The following is an 18,451-nucleotide window of genomic DNA, read 5'->3' as shown; positions in this document are numbered from 1 at the left end:
GTAGAGTAGAGTAGAGTAGAGAGAGTAGTAGAGAGTAGAGAGAGAGAGAGAGAGAGTAGAGAGAGAGAGAGAGNNGAGAGAGAGAGAGAGAGGAAGAGAAAAGTAAAGCAGGAAAAGTTGGGTAAAATTCATGTAATATCTATCGGTTTACTACAAGCTACTCTCCGCTCGTGCGAAAGACGGCAATATGAAATGTATAGAAGCATTACACATAATAAGTCAGTGGTAAACGAGATAAACCCCAGAAACGCGTGTACAAGACTCCTTTTTTTCTTTTATAATGATGAAATCGAAATAAGATGAACAAGACCTGTCATATCACAAAATTTATGTTTGACGCATTAACAAGATATTGCTGAGATTCTATTTTCGCGAAAATAAATCAATAAGTTAAATCGCGAATGATTATGATAATAAAAGAGTGGAAAAAAATGGCTTTTTTGATATATTTAAAAATTTAGCTAGATATGAATCTAAAAATAATTTTGTTGAATCATCATAACAAATGTAGAACGCTTGATAAGTGGGGGTAGTCTGGGAGTAATCTGATATTTTTTATATAAACAATTGCTCAGAATGATCGTTTTATACCACAACGATTGGGATTTTATATCTTAATTCACTATTAACTATTATTCACTATTATGTACTATTATTCTATTATTCACTAAAATCACTATTATTAACAATATATTATATATAATTGACTGTTTCCGATTTATTAGTATTCAAAAATATGAATACGAATTTAATCACGGTTTTTTTGAAAAAGGTAAATGGAAACCAAACAAATATTAAACAGAACGAGCATTAAATAGCTAACCATAACCTAACAACATTATGACAATATTTCAAAAAATAAGGATGGTAATTAATATTAAAAAAATTTTTTTTGTGATAAAAATGTATATTTAAAAATTTGTAAAAAAGAAAAACATTTTAAACAATATTTTACAACAATTCACATTTTACAACATTGGTTTTTGTCATTGGAATATAAAAATATTCCAGGTTTATCTAAAAAGCTTCGAGATTTTTTTCTGAATGTATAAACGTCATTTTTCCAACAATTACGACATCTTTTACTATCAACTAGTATCACTTAGTACGATTTTTTTCATGATATAAGCAGTATATGTTTCGAGGACTGGCGAATATGGATTTCGTTAAATTTTTCTCTTTTAAAAATTTTCATAATGAAATAGCGAGCTGTTAGCAAATTTGATTTAAAAATTTAAATCTACAGTTGGTCTCAAGGAAAGCAAAACTAAAAGTGAGGGCAACAAAATTCAAAATCAAGACGATGTTGGTCTTCAATCATCACTTTTTTGACGCAGATGATTTTGACTTTTGAAGAAATGTAAATGCAAGGAACGCGTTTTGGTGACATTTTAAATCTCCAGACGAATTTATTTCGAAATAGCCTTCGATGTGACGAGTGCATTAAAGATTATTTCGAAAAAGGCTGTAAAAGGGTTTCCAACAATTGAAAAACGTTCTCAACAGTGCATTCATGCATTGAGATTGAAGGAAGGAGACTTTGTTGAAAGTTTTTATTAATAAAATTTATATCTCTTTATTTCTCGGTTTCTGAATCCAGTTTGAAACTTTTTAGACAGATCGTATATTCCCAGGTTAAACGTTGATGACAATGCTGGAAAAAGTTTTAATGTTCTGTAACAACCAGTTTGAGCGTCCTATATAATTATATTTATGCAAACGAAATTATTTTCTGTATCTAGCAAAATTTTTAAAAATTTCAACAAAATCTGTGAATGTAAGAAAAAGAATGAAAAGAAAAAAAAATGATCAAAAGATACTATTGAAAAGATGCTAATTTCTTCGAATAAATTTCTGGTGACATCAATCGATTTACGAGGCGCGGAATTCATTGATGCATAAATTATGCAAGCAGGCCACCGATTTGATGTGTCACACGTCTCTTTCGTTCAGAAATAAGATCAAAACCAGATGGTCGAAATCGCAGGTTTATATTGGCCTGGGTGTCGGGATTGATCTGGTCGGAGGTGAAACAATTGTGGGATGTGGGCCTGGAGGAATACGTGAACGATATGTGGAACGTGATCGACTTCGTAACGAATTCGCTATACGTAGCCACAGTGGCGCTCAGAGTCGTAGCTTACTACAGGGTGCTAAAGGAGAATAAGGATCAGGTGCCAGGTTCGGTGATCGAACTCCAGCGTGAGCAGTGGGACACTTGGGACCCGATGCTCATCTCTGAGGGCCTCTTCTCCGCCGCTAACATCTTCAGGTAATAAATTGCGATTGTGCATCTCTTGTCGATGTATAGAAGCTCAGGACAGGATGTGATTGCGATAAGCTATAAGCTAGGAACATTAATCTCCTTCCGTATATCTTATAAATCATTAAATCTTTTCATTCTCTCTATTGCAAAACAATAAAATAAATTATGTATCATGATATCTCTCAATTATAATCTAGTAGCTTTAAAATGTATGCAAACGCGTTTAAAACGTGCTTTGAATGCGAATGATCAGTGCATCGCACTTTAAATGCAAATGAATCTTTGATTGCATTGGAGAATTAATACGATATAACGTTTAAAAAGCTGAGTCGGTAAACTTAATGTAATGTAGGGAATTATAAACACTTTGTATTATCCAGATTAAAAACAGCAAATAATATCGCATTACAGTTCGCTAAAGCTAGTCTACATATTCTCCGTGAATCCTCATCTCGGTCCGCTGCAAGTTTCTTTATCGAGGATGGTCATGGACATTATGAAATTCTTTTTCCTCTACGTGTTGGTCCTCTTCGCTTTCTCGTGCGGTAAATGAAATAAAAATCACAATAAGATATATTGCAGTAAGATGAAGATTAATGTAAAAGGAAACATTTATTATAGGTCTCAATCAACTTCTCTGGTATTATGCCGACATGGAGAAAAAACAGTGTCCCTCAGCAATGCCATATGCGACTAATGTTAGCGCAATCAATGCTGACCCTAACGCGTGCACTGTTTGGCGTAGATTCGCAAAGTACGCAATAACTTCTTTCATTGAATATTTGCTTTTTAAAAAATATATAAAACTAAAAAGAATTTATTTAATGTAGTAAAATGTTTATTTGAGACGTCTTCGCGGTTGTTAGTGCATAAATTATATATTTATAAAAAAATGATTAAATTTGTAAGCAATTAGAATGTGCTTACTAAACGAAGTTAAAAATAAACTGCAAACTTGCAGACATTTCGACTTTAGATTTGAATCCTCTTTAGTATGATAATTAGTGAAGTTGAGTACAAATTGAATTATCCGATGTCAAAACGTCTACAAGTTTACTTTTAATTTTCATTTAGTAAGTATATTCTACATAATTACTTATGTAAATAATTACTTATGTACGAATTGTATTTTATTGCTTATAAGTATATGTTTTTATGGACTAACAATCGAGGAGGCTTACATAAGAATTTTATTAAATCTTTAATAGAAAAGAAAAGAAAAGAAGCATTACCTGATATATTTAGAATTCAAATTGTACAGTTATGATATAAATATTTTATAACTATATAGAGAGTTTCTCTATTATTTTAAGTTAAATTCTTATGTGCTTATTTTTGCTGTTTCGAATAATATATAATATGAATTTTGGCTAGTCTGTTTGAGACAATACAAACGCTCTTCTGGGCGGTTTTTGGACTGGTGGATCTCGACAGCTTTGAACTAGATGGCATCAAGGTATTCACCAGATTCTGGGGCATGTTAATGTTTGGTACTTACTCAGTTATTAACATCGTCGTCCTTCTGAATCTTCTGATTGCTATGATGAATCATTCCTATCAACTAATCTCGGTAAGTGCAGCATTCTTCCGCGAAATTTATTTACAAACGTTATTGTATATATAAGGTTTAATTCACTAAAAACTCAAGAGAAATGAAGAAAATGAGAAAATAAATCCCTAAACTTTATTTACGTTAAATGTTGCATTTAAATGAATTAATAATATTATAAAGGCAACATTTATTTTTAGTGAAAATTAGCGAAAACGAGCGCGAGATTCTTGAAACACTAAAACAACGTCGAAAATACTCGATAAATCTCGATAAATCGTACTTTGCTGTGTACTTTTCGCATCTATAATTAACCGAGATTAATTAACGGGGTGATTCGCTGCTCGTAATTAGGAACGCGCTGACGTCGAGTGGAAGTTCGCGAGAAGCAAGCTCTGGATCAGCTATTTTGAGGAAGGCGGTACCGTTCCTCCACCGTTTAACATCATACCGACCCCGAAAAGCGTCTGGTACGTCGCACAATGGATATATCGAAAGCTCTGTGGACACAGCAGAGCAGCCAAAAAGGAGCACATGCGAACAATCAGGGTAGGAACGACAGTTCTCAGATTTTTGCAAGACTAGAATAGCATCTACGACGTCGTCACTTTGTAAGAAAATTCCCCGGAGAGTCGAGCCACCTTCAATTTTCGAATCTGAATTTTTATCGCTTGCCCAATGCAAAGCGAGCTACAGAATAAGATGTCAATGCTAGCGTATCGCGGGGGATTCGTGAACGCTGGAGGATATTGAAATATGTATTCTGTTATGAGAGATGCTTTTTAGGAATTTCTCCGGGGCACTCTGACTTCGTTTTGGATTTTAAGTTCTTATGTAGAATATTTAGAGCGGAAATTCAAGTGTCAGAAGAGAAATTCGCACATCTTTTTTTTGGAATTTGCAAGGGATATTAAATTCAAGAAAGTTTTTGTCATTATAAGTTGCAACGATTCACTTACCGTACATACATATTTACAGATCATATGGCATAGATATAAGTACACAAAGTTTTTCTTTACGAAGTTTTCATCTTATACAGATTCCTTGAAGACTTAGAAACAATTTTCAATAATAACAAGAAAACTTTTAAGTTATTACACGATTAAAGATAAAAATCTTCTTAAATATAATAAATCTTACATGTTATTTAGGTTTATTATTTAAAGAAGTTTTATTTATAATCGTTACAATTTAGTATAATATTTTATAGATATACTTTCAGATAATTAGTTATTTTTAGATGCATGATAGAAAATATATCGTAGCAACGTTCGACATTTTCGCTAAGGGAAAATCTAGTACATCAAAGAATCCGTGATCCGTAATGGCTCGACAAATCTGGGGCATACTATATAAAGCGTAACATGCACTTTGTAACGAAAACTTTGGAAGTTGAAGGGTCTCGATTTCTGGTTTTTATCTTAGCGAAAGGTCAAACAAGCTTCCGAGCGGGACTTTAGATATCAGAGTATCATGAGAAATTTGGTGAGGCGATATGTCACGGTGGAGCAACGCAAAGCGGAGGGTGAAGGTGTCACAGAGGATGACGTAAACGAGATCAAACAAGATATCAGTGCGTTTCGTTGCGAGCTCATTGAGATACTGAAGAATTCCGGCATGAACACCTCCACTGCAGCAAGCAGCGGTACTGGTAAGTCGAAACGAAAAGTGAGAAGAAAATAAATTGCCTTGCATATATCCCGCATGAGAAAGCATTGATTCAGTTGCACAATGTTTGCTACCATAAGAATCAAGTGTGTAGTGTGTATAGCGGATATTGATCGCGGGTGTTTTCAATTTCTTTGAAAGGAACGGATTCTCGTTTACTCAGAACAATATTGTTGTAGAATTTATTGAATATGAAAATGAATATTCGTAAAATATGCGAGCGGAATGAAATTATTAATCCCTCGTCTCTCGAAGGTGTGCAATTAAACATTATTTTGATACTAAATAAAAAGTATATTCACCGACGAACGGAGTGTGTGTTTCCGAGTTAACGAACGAGAATTATACGAACGACGGCGCAATTGTTGATAATCCACAAATTGTTAATCACATCACGTGGAGCGTCGAAACTTCGAATTTAACTCCGCAATTTTGCTTGGGAATACCAATCATTATTTTATTCGCAATAATGCTCGCATTAGTCATTGAGCAAAAGTAATCTCTTGTAATTTGAAGCTAAAGAAAGCGCCATTAATCATCCGAACTTTCGAGGCTAATTACTCTAATTAAGAATTTACCCGATGACTGTAAGTATCATCGGCTTAAATCTCCAATTCGCCTTAATGAGAAAATACGTAGAATAATTTTTACTCGTGAGAGAAATATATCCGCACAAATTTTGCATAAATAAATGTTTATTGTACTAATTTAATTTATTAATTTTTTTTTCTATGTGCTGAATCAATAGCTATAATCGTTAATTTTAATTTTGTATATTAAAACTAAATTCATTTTTATTCTGATTTTTTTAATTCTTATTTTTGCACACATTATATTTTAAAAGGGAAAAACTTTTGCAACTGATAGAGAATTTCAGAAGAGTTTAAAAAGCATAACGTAAAAGTTATTTTATTCATTTTTATTTGTTAATATAAAAAAATAAAGAAAAGATTAATTAATATTTTCGATATTATTTCCATTTATTGTATTTGTTATATGTTGAACAATTAACATAACATCACACATTACAGTTTACAAGATTTGTGCAAGAGCATATGAAGATTGTTTTCTAATTTTTGATAATGAGCCTGCATCTATCATCGAAATATTTTCATCAAATTTTTGAGTTGTAGAAGAAACATTTTTTTTTTTTCAATTACAGTAAAGTTTTATTGAAATTACAACTTAGAAATATTGAGTTTAATTTTTATATGACTTTTTACATAACTTTCACGTATTAAAGTCCAGCAGAAATCACTTAGCATATTTTTGTCTTAATAATCTGATATTTCTTAATTATCATCAAATTCTGTTAAAAATGTTTATCTTGCTCATTATTTGTTGCATTCAAATTATTCAAAAAGGAATGCTATCTTAAAAATGCTATATCTTAAAAATTCAATTTGATAAAATTTTTCTGGCAATAAAGTCAAATTCAGCATCCCAAAGTGTATTAAAAAAAGTTCCTTGTCTTGCACTAAAAATTATTCATTTGTAAACTAATGTCATATACATACAAAGCGTTTTATATAATTTGTATAATTTAATTTATATTTTGTATAATTTAATATATAATTTATTTAAAGGTTAGTTAAGCTATGATTATTATACGTGACTCTAAATTTCTCTTGTTTTTTCTTAACTATTTAAGTTTTTGAGTTTTTTTTTTTAGTTAGATTGCTTGAGGCTGCTCGCCGATTTTCTGTTTGTCTCCTAGACGGTAGCCTTAAAGAGCTGTCCGTAGGTGCGGGTGGCAAGAAAAACCGTCAGAAGGAGCGGCGCTTAATGAAGGGTTTCAACATTGGGCCACAGCCGGGCGGAAGCAGCACCCTACCGCCTGTAGCTGAATTCATCGCGTCCCTTCAGCAAGCGCAGCATGAGAATTCTCATGACTTATTTGGCTCAACTCTGAGTGGCATATTTGGACCGGGCACAACTCCGAAGAAGAGCCCACATCATACCAGCACTAATAGCGTGCCCGGACTAGCTACAGGGTCGCGACAAAGCCACAGCATCAGAAGTAGCTCTCGGAAGAAGCGTTGGGGCACTTTGATCGAAGCTGCGAAAGCTGGAAGGGTCTCCAGACTAATCGGTAAATTGAAGTTTTCTTTAATTTATTTTATAATTTATATTTTATTTAATATTACTGATTAATATTTTGTTTAATATTACTGATTCTCCAATTATTTCAATATCTATTATAGTATTCGTTGAATAAATGTGAGAATATAAAATAGATGTTAGTACGTTCTTTATTTATAAACAGATGAAATATGATTTTAAATTGCATTTCTATAAAGTTTTTGAAAAGTTTTAAAGTTTTAAGTTTTTAAAATATTTAAGTTTTTAAAATATTTTTAATATTTTTAATATTAAATATTAATGAATAAAAAAAAAGAAAATAAAATAAACAATTCCATGTTATTAAATTAAAATATGTTACCAGTATATTTTTCTTCTATCTTCCTAATATTTCATAAATTCGAGACAGAATTGTAAAGAATTTACGATTTAATTGATGACGTTGAAATTAGATTAAAAGCGCGAGAGATTGTGGAAAGATCTTATAGAGAATAAAGATAGAGATGAGCTTTTACGATAATTTTTTTCCAAAAAGACTGATAAAAGAACGTTTACGCAATAAGTGACTTTCGAACAACTGAGAAAGGGAAACAATCGCGAGTGTTTAATTCGATGTGATATAACGTATAACTGATCCTTGTAAATATGTAAGATTTCAATATAATAATAACCGGTAATAAACGAGAGTCAAATATAATATATAATGTGTATTTAAATTACATAACGAGCATAAAAATCTTAACACAATAATTTACAGGTATTTAATCTGAACACTCAGTAATTAGATATTCTAATAATACCATCATTTATGATTCTCTCTTCCATATAAATCTCTTATTTAAACGGAATAATAATGAAAACTTTTATAAATAAATAAACGTTATTTTTTCTTCTCAGGTAGATCTCGTTCCGAGGACTCGGTATATTCGCCGGCGTCCGAGGATGGCGGCTCACGATCCGAAGGCTCCTCGGACTCAAAGTCCTCATTGGAGGGTGCTAGTCACGATGTACAAAACTCTCAGCATCCCCATCACTCTCATTCTCATCACGCACATCATCAAGCACAACATCAAGAGGCGCATCACATGTTTACTCACGGCCTGGGCCCAGCTTTGGCCGCCCTGAGGAAGAAGCGCAAGAAGTTCTCCGCCTCGAGGTCATCTACGCCCGCGATGACTAGCAGCACCAACACGAATCCCGCAGACTCGAGTACGACATCTTCGGTCGCCACCGTCCTGGCGGCCAGGATCTCCTCGAAGAAGCAGTTGCAACGCGCCAGCAGCGTGCCCACTCGAGGTCCTGAATTAACGCCGCATTCGTCAATAATGACGTCTCGACGGCACGATGTTACGCAGAGTCAGCAACCCAGTCTCGACGTCGTTGAAATCACCATCAGCGAGCACATTAACGCGCAACAAGGTGAACTGATATTATTGCATAGGATGTTGTTTCACGAAAGCATATAGTAGGATGAACTAATTATAACGTACATTATCGTGCATATAACTATCATGCATTATCTGTTCGTCACTTGCTTCGAGTAATTATTTGAGCTTATAACTAGAACATATTATAAATTAGAGTAACAAGATATATGTAGGTACATCAAAAATGATTATTTAAACTTGTGGAAATGTACAGTTTCTTATTAATTATAAATTTAATCCTTTAAGGACGGGAATCTTTTAACAAAAAAACTGAATGAAAACCTTATTTTGAAATCAGAAACTTATTATTTTGCAATAAAAATTTTCTAAAATCGTATATTTTATATGATCATCAGATAATTTTTTAGAAATTATATTTACCATATTAAATTTGACATTTTGAATCTTTTTAATCTTAGAATCGAATAAAACATCAAATTAGGCCAAACATCTTATAGGCCAAGCTTTCAAAATTGCACGAAAAATTTATAAAATAAAAGGAGATGTGAACGGAGACCTATTCATCAAAAGTTAATTTACATTTATTTTTTGCATATAAAAATTTCATATAAAACTTTTAATTTATATAATATTAATAAACGTTTTTTAAGTGTAGTATTTAGAAACAAGAAAGGCATTTGTATATGTATAACGTGGCCATCCTTGTTTCTTTTGTAGGTGTTATCGTTCCACTGACACCATCGACCACCGAAGAAAGTGTAGTAGCGAGTGGCTCGACGTCGATCACGGCAAAGCGAAACGGATCGGCGACACAGCTGCAACGTCTTCCCGGCATCGAGCCGATTTCCGGCCATGACGTGTCCGCCGGCTGGCTCTGAGGAAACGGATATGTCGCCAACGGGCGGCGGCCGACCAGCTGACATAGGAAGCATCAATCGGAACTCAGCTACGAGCTTCGTTTACAACGGCCATGAGGCTAGAACGATGTTGACGACGATCGTGTATGCATGCACGCACGCACGCATGCAACACGACCGTCTCAACGTCGGCAGACGCACAATGATGCCTTTCTCGCGACGCGACGCGCCATGCCGATTAAACGTAAGAGCGACGTCGATCGGAAATCTCGAAGAAATCCTATCTTTCATTAGGATCTCATCCTCTATCCTTCACTATCCAATCCTTTTACGAATACTTCCTTCAATGAAATAACGGCTCAAAATTTCACTTCAAGATTATTGGTACGTCATATTTATTACTTATATTTTATATATATTTATTTTTATATTCTTAATTTTATATATGAAGGAGAGTTTCTATGAGTATTGTAGTAAATTTATATTTTTAATTTTTTTCAATTTAAATTTTCTCGAGCAACAGTTGTATAGATCGTATTTTATGTCGTTTATATTACTACAAAATTATTTTTTAAATTAGTTGGAATGGAATATCATATATGATTGATCACAGTACTTTCTCGCGGCAATCTTTGAGCAACGATCGACGGTAGATTGTACTGAGAATTATTACTATTACTACTACTGCCAGAACGGAAGTGGCATGTATGAGTCGGCGGCAAATAGTCTAGTCAACACTAGTCAGATCTCGTAACAGAAGGGTGGAAAAAACATGATTATATTATCTTATAAGTTAACTGTCGAGGAACGCGACAAATTGCGTTACCTGAAACAGATGTTGAATCTATCGTATCTTCAGAGAGCTGGTCTACTGAAGAGCGAATCTCGTAGTCTCTTAGCTCCTTTCAAGTGATCATTTCTTCAATACTTCTAATTTTTTTCCATATACTTATCTCTCACTCTAGTCACACGAATTAATCGATAATCAGTCATTGCCAATGGACGATTTCTATTATTTTTTATTCTATGATAGTATTTAGAATGGCCACAAACGCGCGGTATTGAAAGAATCAATTATACAATAACTTTTTTCCGTAAGATATGCACAATAGATTGCGTCAAAAGAGAAGTGGCTGGATCTTTAAAATCTCAAATTTCTGCAAAATTTTCAAAAATCAATCGCTCGTTATTTACAAGCACATAACTATTAACGAGTCTTTTCGACGACTCCAACGATCCAACGCGTCTCTTCTATATTTGGATTATCGAATGGTTAAATCTTTCGTTACGCCAGGTCAAATCGGCGAGCGATCGAATCGATTCTCGCGAGGCACAGAAGAGCAGGTACAAGTGGCACGACCAAAGAACCCGCCGGTAGTACATAGTCGAGTAGTGGCCTAAAGAAACGAGAATCCTAGATATTACGTACTATTTCCTAGATATTACGTGTATGTACGTTAATAACAATTATTACTATCATTAATGTCAAACGAACCGCGCGATCAGCATCACAGGTAAGTTCCTGAGGAGCAAGTCGCCCCTGAGGGCACTGTCCAATTGCTCGCTCGCTTCGTCCCTCTATTCGGTATCGATCTTCTCGTGATCTCGATAACAGCATAAGAGAGAGATATATAATCATTACTGAGAGAAGCACTATATATTTACCAAGCGGGTCAAACCGCTGAAGTAATATTTCTTTAAATGAAATAGGGTCAACAGGATCTGAGCGAATTAATTAAGCGAAATAATTAAGCGATTTAAGCAAAGATAAATTTTAAATGAGAGTTATTTGATGAATTTAAGAAGTTGCACGCTGCATTGTATCAGTATTTTTCAATCTCGTTGAATTCGCGGCGCATTAAAAAACGTACAATATTAAATGCAAATTTTGACGCTTAGATATATTATCAGATACCTTCAAAACAATATACGGAAATAAAAAGGTAAGGTTCCAAAGTTTTTATTTTATTGTATTAAAAGTGACTTTATAGCAATAACGATATCAGTTTGATTAAAATGAAAGATTAAAGTAAACACAATATAATTTAAGTAATATTCACAATTTTTTACAATATTTTTTACTCTGCATCTCACTCGCTTTTTTACTTATTTTTAAATTTATTTATCTTTTTTTATCTTTTCATGATGACACTCTTGGAGATTCTTTGTGACATACTACCGCGGGGCATACTGATTGAAAAATCCTATTATACTATAAAAGAAAATTTTATTGTTTAATTGCATAGAAAGCTGGTGTATAATAGAGATGTATAAATCAAGCATTTGTGAGAATTGAATCAAATTGAATCTTTAATAACATATTCGAAAACGAATCAAATCTTTTTGATTTAAATTCAAATTAAAATCAAATTTTTTCGGATTTACAAGCTAATTTAAAAGTAATAAAATATTTTCAGATTTTTCAAATAAACGAAAATAAATCACGTATAATTTAAATAGCCATAATAAAAGAGCCATGCATAAATGAAGTAAATAAAATAGGCGATTGATTTGAAATTAAACTACTGATAATTCGAAATTTCGAATTTATTCTTTTGATTCTCTCAGTTTTGGAAATGAATCAAATCGAATTCATTATAATGTAATTCTATTCGATTCTAATTCGAACTATTTTCACACCTCTAATGTATAATTTCAAAAACATGACGGTTTGGCGTTCTTGGTAGATGTACAGTGATTTAGTCATTATACCACTTACGTGTATTATTTATATGAGATTATTAATGTAACTGTGTGAAGCTAGATTTCCCAATTGGTGATAAGTAGCGAGTGTTTGTTGTGAAAGAAAAAAAAACGAACAAAACGCAAGTGGAACCAATGATTTCAATAAGCGCAAAATAAAGCGCAGAATTATTACAATAAAACGGAATTATTTGAATAAAACAGTCCTGCGAATCCAATCGAATTTTCTTACGATTATAGATGCATGAAATAGTTCCATTTGTTCGTGTTTCTACGTTCACGTGCGACTTCATGCGTGAAAACATACGAGAAATAATAGAAAGCCGCTATATACGGCGTCAAAAGACTTCTTGGAGTTGTACGCGACTTTGGACATCTTCCAAAGACAATTGCTGATCGCAATTCAGAGTTCGTAGTGAATTATGGACACATGAATTTCTACGTAAGAAATTTATGCGTCGAAATATAAGAATGACAGATATGACATTAATCGCACGAGCAATTCATATGTTGCTCGAGACGATATATCATTTGAAAAACGTGCAGCTAAAACTCGAGAGGTGAGAATAAACTGGTTATCCAACTCCGAATTTAATTTCCGTGTTTTCCATTTGTATCAAAACGTTAGCAAATTGTCCAAAAAGGTTCTTCTTTGTTTTTTCCACCGTACAATATCACAAATTTAATATTACGGTTAACCACCTCATTTGATGGACGCAATATTAATTTGCAAACAACGGGATTCGGATACATTAAATTTGAACGGATATGTTATTGGAGACAAATGTTTCATCCGATATAAAGCAATTATATCGATTCCATTTTGTAGTATCGATTGAAATTCGATGGAAGTTAGCAGGCGATATAAACCAAATAACTATTAATAAAATATCATTTATTCTGATAATCCGTTTATTTCATATCCAGCACTTTGTAAAAAGAATACATCATGGAATGTTTGTAACGCGATTACTTTAAAAGGCGATAAATATTGGCAATAGAGAACTGGCAGTAATGTATTGATAGTTTATGAAGGCATCGATTAATGTTAATTTGTTGAATGTTCAACGTGGATCGCTTTGTAAAGTCATTAAAATATTTCATTCGCAATACACACGATAATCCAAAATGGTTTTTGATACTTAAACATTTTTAATCAAATTAATTTTTCGTTATCATAAAGCTTTTTGGTATATAGGAAAAGCATCGGGAGTGGAGAAATATAAGAAATAATCAAATTGCGCATGGGACACAATAATCCACGTTATGCATTCGTGTATATGGTTTAGGTCTCGTTCTAACAATAAGATTAAAAATTTACAGAGATTTACCTCTTTGCAGATGTAATTAAACTATCTTTTTTTGACAAATCCTTTGCCTAAGTATATTCCTTAATTTACTACATATGCATATCTTATTTTAAATATCAGTAAAGAGTGTCTTGTTGACTTGTCATTCGCACGGCGCCAGCTCGCAACGATAACGACGATGCAGCTTCTTCGGACAGGGACGACCACCGTTTGCAGCCTCTCGCTAATTGCGTAAATCAATATGATATTATCAGGAAAGGTCTCGTAACAATATTATGTATGGATGAAAGCTTCGTCATACTTCGTTAATAATACTGACACAACAGTTTATGTTATTCCAGCGAGCCACATATTCCGCAAATTCCGCAAATACTAATAATAACGCGCCTAACAGCCTGAAGCCAATTAGCTTACCTCGATCGTACGGTAACTTGTGACGCGACCAACGCCGCAAGTGACACTACACGGCGACCAATTTGACCAACGAGTCATCACACAATCCACGGGAGGAGGTGGCGGAAGAGGAATCAACGAATCGGTAGGTGTTTGATCTCGGTTTATGGTCTCGTTAAAGATTTGGCCAGTAAGAGCAACTCGCACCTGAGAACGAGAATTGAGATGACATCTTCACCCCGCTCACACGTGTTAACTTTTGATAAAATGTTGTCACTTACAACATTACAGGTATTACCACACTCATCCGCCGTTAGGAAATTATTCCGGTTGCCACGGCATCCGCCGTACGCGAAGGATACACACATTAATTTCCGCGGGTTGAAAGCCCACCTCTGAAAGTAACCCCTGCACGGGCCAGGATCTGCATCCTCCATACACACGACTGTAAAAAAATAAATATAATAATTTTCAGAAGAAGATAATAAGATAAGAATATAATAATTTTCGCTACTGCGAAAATTGATGCATGTTGCAAAGATTAACTCTGCGGAGCTGGGAAGCTTGAATCCACTCAATTATATTTCTCCGGAGATAACGGGGGGGTCCATTGAACCCTCTATGTGATTATTTTAATAACAGATTCTGATAAATAAAAATAACCAGTTTTTTTGTGAAGTTAGATAAAAAATACATTATTACATTTAAATTTATTGTTAATTCTTAATTCTTGTATCTATTATTATGCCGTATGCCGTTTTAAACAAAAATGTAATTCAAATAATTCAATTTTCTTTATGTTACATCTACAAATTTTTATTATTCTTATTAAATTAAATTTAGTATTCATTCTTTTTTTTGCACACATTATATCAGCTTGGTTCCTTGAAATTTATTAATGTTTCTTTCAATAGATACAAATTAAACGAGTCTTAAAAACTTTGCGTCAATAATCGTGTCATAGATTTTAGCATCAGTTCCGGAGGATTAATCTTAATTGTTGAAGAAAAAAGCTTTGTTCTTTAAACATTCAAAATTTCTTATGTTGTTTACCTTTTGCCGTTGCCATGTCAAATGTACAGTCCGACTGAACGAGACACGGCCTTTGCTGGAGTAATTCCACGCGCGAGGAGCATTCCGCTTGCAGCGATGGGTCGACTATCAGCAATCTGGTCCTCAGTTTCACACCTTTGCCACAAGAAGCACTACATGGCGACCAATCGGACCAATCCGTCACCTTAAATCGTTATCAAATTGTGTAAATTATTGTGCGGTGAATTTTTATTTTGCCTTAAAGAAAAGACATAGCAACTATAAAGATGGTATCAATACGAGTTTTATACGTAAAACTCATGTACATAGTTAAACAAAATAATTACGTTTGCAATAACTATAAAATACATAATTTATTCAACACGTGCATTAATTTTACATAAAAGTTGTATAGTTGACACTTTTATAGTTGCCATTATTATATTTTTCTCTAAATGTGCAATAAGATAGATTTTGAAAATCTGCACCTTGCACACAGGATCGAGCAATTCTTCCGTTCCCGCCTGGCACGGTGGTTCCATACATTTTTCCTTTTCGACGAGCGACACGAGCGGGCATCGTTTGCGACCGCGATGGTCACGGAATCTTCTTGTTCGCATTTTCAAACCGATCCCGCATGTGTTCGAACACTCGGACCATTCGTTCCATTCGGTGGTTTCGCAAAGTGGATCGCTTTGCGGCGAAATTAAATCATCGTCACTCTCCTCCTCTCCCCTGAAATAATATATCGATCTCATGTATGCATGAAAATTCAAATTTATTTAGCGACTGATCCATGAAATACATATTATATTCGTATGAAATACATATTCAATTCTATACTTATTGGGCTTCGACAATTTTTCAATTTTCATTAAAATGCGACAAAGGAATCGTGAACGCACTCACGAGCATTCAGGAATAGATGCGACACACATCTCCTTCGAAACCAATTGTCTGTTACAATTGAACATAGCAGCTTTCTCTGGCATTCTATACGATCTTGTGCGCATCCTTAAGCCTTTACCGCAGGTTACTGAACACGACGACCACGACGAATAATCCGTCGTCTGGCATTCCGCTTAAAATTCAAAGTAAAATGAAGTTAAATTACGAAGATAAAGTTTACAAACTTTAATGAAGAGTAAACTCAAAATCTCTATTGACTTGACAATGTCATTAAAATATCGTGGATGATAAAGCACTAACAAATATTGTAATAGATGATAAAGCATTAACAAGAATTACTTCTAAGTTTCTCTGAGACTGCGCTCAGAGAAAAAGACAAATGATAATTATATAAATTTTGTATGTAGAATTAATATAGAGACTAATATAGAAACTTTCTCTCATAATTATTGCACCTATAAAATAGTTTATTCAACTATGTGTACATTAATTCTACATATAAAACTTATTATCATCATTATGTTTTTAGTTTTTTTTTATGAAGTTTATAGTTGCCATCACTTTATTTTTCTCTGAATGCTTCTTTTCAAAAAAGACTATTAAAAATACGATATAATATGCGTACGTCTCGACGTATCTTCAGTATTTTCAGTTACTTCTAAATCAGTTACTTGCTGCTGCAGAAGTTCCTCACTGCATCCGCGTGGAATAATTTTCTCCCGATTTAAGTACAATCTGGCCAGTGGATGCATGGGTCTACCAGACGGATCATAAAACGGCGATCGCGGATCCTCTGGATAGAGTGTCGTTATTGGCTTCATTTTTTCACGTGGTTTCGTCTCAGAATTCGGCGACATATAACTAATGCCGTTGTCGGTGCCGGCATCCCAAGGATAAAGATCGATTATCATACTCTTCGTCCAGGTGCAGTCCTTCTGACATAGATTCAATTTGCTCACTCCTACTACCCAGTCGGGAGACGGACCCAGCATCGAAGCCACCGAGAGAAGAGGATGTCCTCGATCTACCCTGAAAAGTAATAAAAATAAAATTGATAGTTTAAAAAATTAAAGATTATTCAAGATTATAAAATTAGAGAGTATCGAGATTGAATTTAAATTGTTGAAAATCTTGTTATTATTTTTAAGGAAACTATTAAAAAATCAATGTCTTAATCTAATATAAACATTTAAAAAGTGTATAATCGCAATGCATGTTGAACTGTTCCGTTTTTACTATTCAAACTTTTTTGACAATATTCTTTTGAAATAATTTATTTAAAATATACGAATTATATATATTTCATTACTACAGTTATTGAAATCAAATAATTTTAATATTTTGCCAAATGCATACTTCATAAGCGAACTATGTTTACCTAAAATTCGTCGTTGTATTTGTATTAACATTAGGATACCATAGACCGGCAGCTTTAATAAGCGTCCTAAGATGCCTGGCTTTTTCTCTCAATTCTGCTTCCACACCCGTTGCGGATCCCCATTCAGCCAATTGTCGAAAACCATCCGTCGCGACATGATCTCTACCCCAGAAAGAAAAATTTGGCTCGTGTGATGCACCGATGACATCGCTAAAATGAGTCAACCAGGCAGAAAATGGGAAATCTTTCGGGTGCGTTCTATTCGACCAAATGCCCTCCATAATTAGCTGAAAAGATAAGATTGATTATATCTTATGCATCTGCCATCATAACATCGGCATAAATTAAAATAAAAACAAAAATTATAAAATTTGAAAAACTATAAAGTTTTTATATTAATTTTTGTCAAATTTGTCGAAATATTTTATATCTTACTGAATACTTTGCTTCGTCGCAAGCGCAACATCTAGTTTCGTTTAAACTATCGACTTCCGAGTTTGTCAATTCACAAATAGTCTTAATCAGAGCACCATCTTCTGCGTACCATCGTACGTTGTTCTCCAAAATCATCGCGGTAAAAATGACGCATCCAGAGCCGGCTTGCGGCGCCCGCCACATTACTTGGATCTGTCAAGAAAATAAATTATTAATGCTTTCTAGGCTTTCACGAATAAATTATTAAATAAATAGAAAAGTAGAAAAGAAATTAATACATTTTTATTAATATTTTTAAAATAATATATAAGATATCTTCAGATTTTCCACACATTTTAACAGTATATTCTATAAGCCGAAATAATTAAGAAAAGAAGTATATATATATATATATATATATATATATATATATATATATATATTATATATATATATATATATATATATATATATATATANATATATATATAATATTATATAT

The 18,451-nt window shown here is 33.5% G+C and overlaps 2 protein-coding genes across 2 annotated transcripts in view; one reads left to right on the top strand and one right to left on the bottom strand.

Moving 5' to 3' along the window:
- The window catches only part of LOC105627050 (transient receptor potential-gamma protein), a 97,727-nt gene extending 87,896 nt beyond the window's left edge, over positions 1-9,831 (top strand). The window contains exons 12-20 of the mRNA XM_012208332.1: positions 1,988-2,272; positions 2,678-2,811; positions 2,888-3,020; positions 3,641-3,836; positions 4,170-4,364; positions 5,241-5,466; positions 7,201-7,575; positions 8,463-8,984; positions 9,671-9,831. Coding sequence (XP_012063722.1) covers positions 1,988-2,272; positions 2,678-2,811; positions 2,888-3,020; positions 3,641-3,836; positions 4,170-4,364; positions 5,241-5,466; positions 7,201-7,575; positions 8,463-8,984; positions 9,671-9,831 — 2,227 coding nt within the window. The remainder of the gene's footprint in view (positions 1-1,987; positions 2,273-2,677; positions 2,812-2,887; positions 3,021-3,640; positions 3,837-4,169; positions 4,365-5,240; positions 5,467-7,200; positions 7,576-8,462; positions 8,985-9,670) is intronic.
- A 3,583-nt stretch (positions 9,832-13,414) lies between these two features.
- LOC105627038 (spondin-1) overlaps positions 13,415-18,451 on the bottom strand; it is a 6,280-nt gene continuing 1,243 nt past the window's right edge. The window contains exons 3-11 of the mRNA XM_012208321.1: positions 17,971-18,162; positions 17,536-17,822; positions 16,783-17,186; positions 16,158-16,329; positions 15,737-15,983; positions 15,270-15,453; positions 14,498-14,661; positions 14,238-14,423; positions 13,415-14,046 (exon numbers count right to left, since the gene is read on the bottom strand). Coding sequence (XP_012063711.1) covers positions 13,966-14,046; positions 14,238-14,423; positions 14,498-14,661; positions 15,270-15,453; positions 15,737-15,983; positions 16,158-16,329; positions 16,783-17,186; positions 17,536-17,822; positions 17,971-18,162 — 1,917 coding nt within the window. The 3' untranslated portion in view covers positions 13,415-13,965. The remainder of the gene's footprint in view (positions 14,047-14,237; positions 14,424-14,497; positions 14,662-15,269; positions 15,454-15,736; positions 15,984-16,157; positions 16,330-16,782; positions 17,187-17,535; positions 17,823-17,970; positions 18,163-18,451) is intronic.

Source organism: Atta cephalotes (assembly GCF_000143395.1).
Source record: "Atta cephalotes unplaced genomic scaffold scaffold00001, whole genome shotgun sequence".
Taxonomy (NCBI): Eukaryota; Metazoa; Arthropoda; class Insecta; order Hymenoptera; family Formicidae; genus Atta; species Atta cephalotes.
Note: the sequence above shows the minus strand (reverse complement) of the source record. Positions and strands in the feature narration are given on the sequence as shown.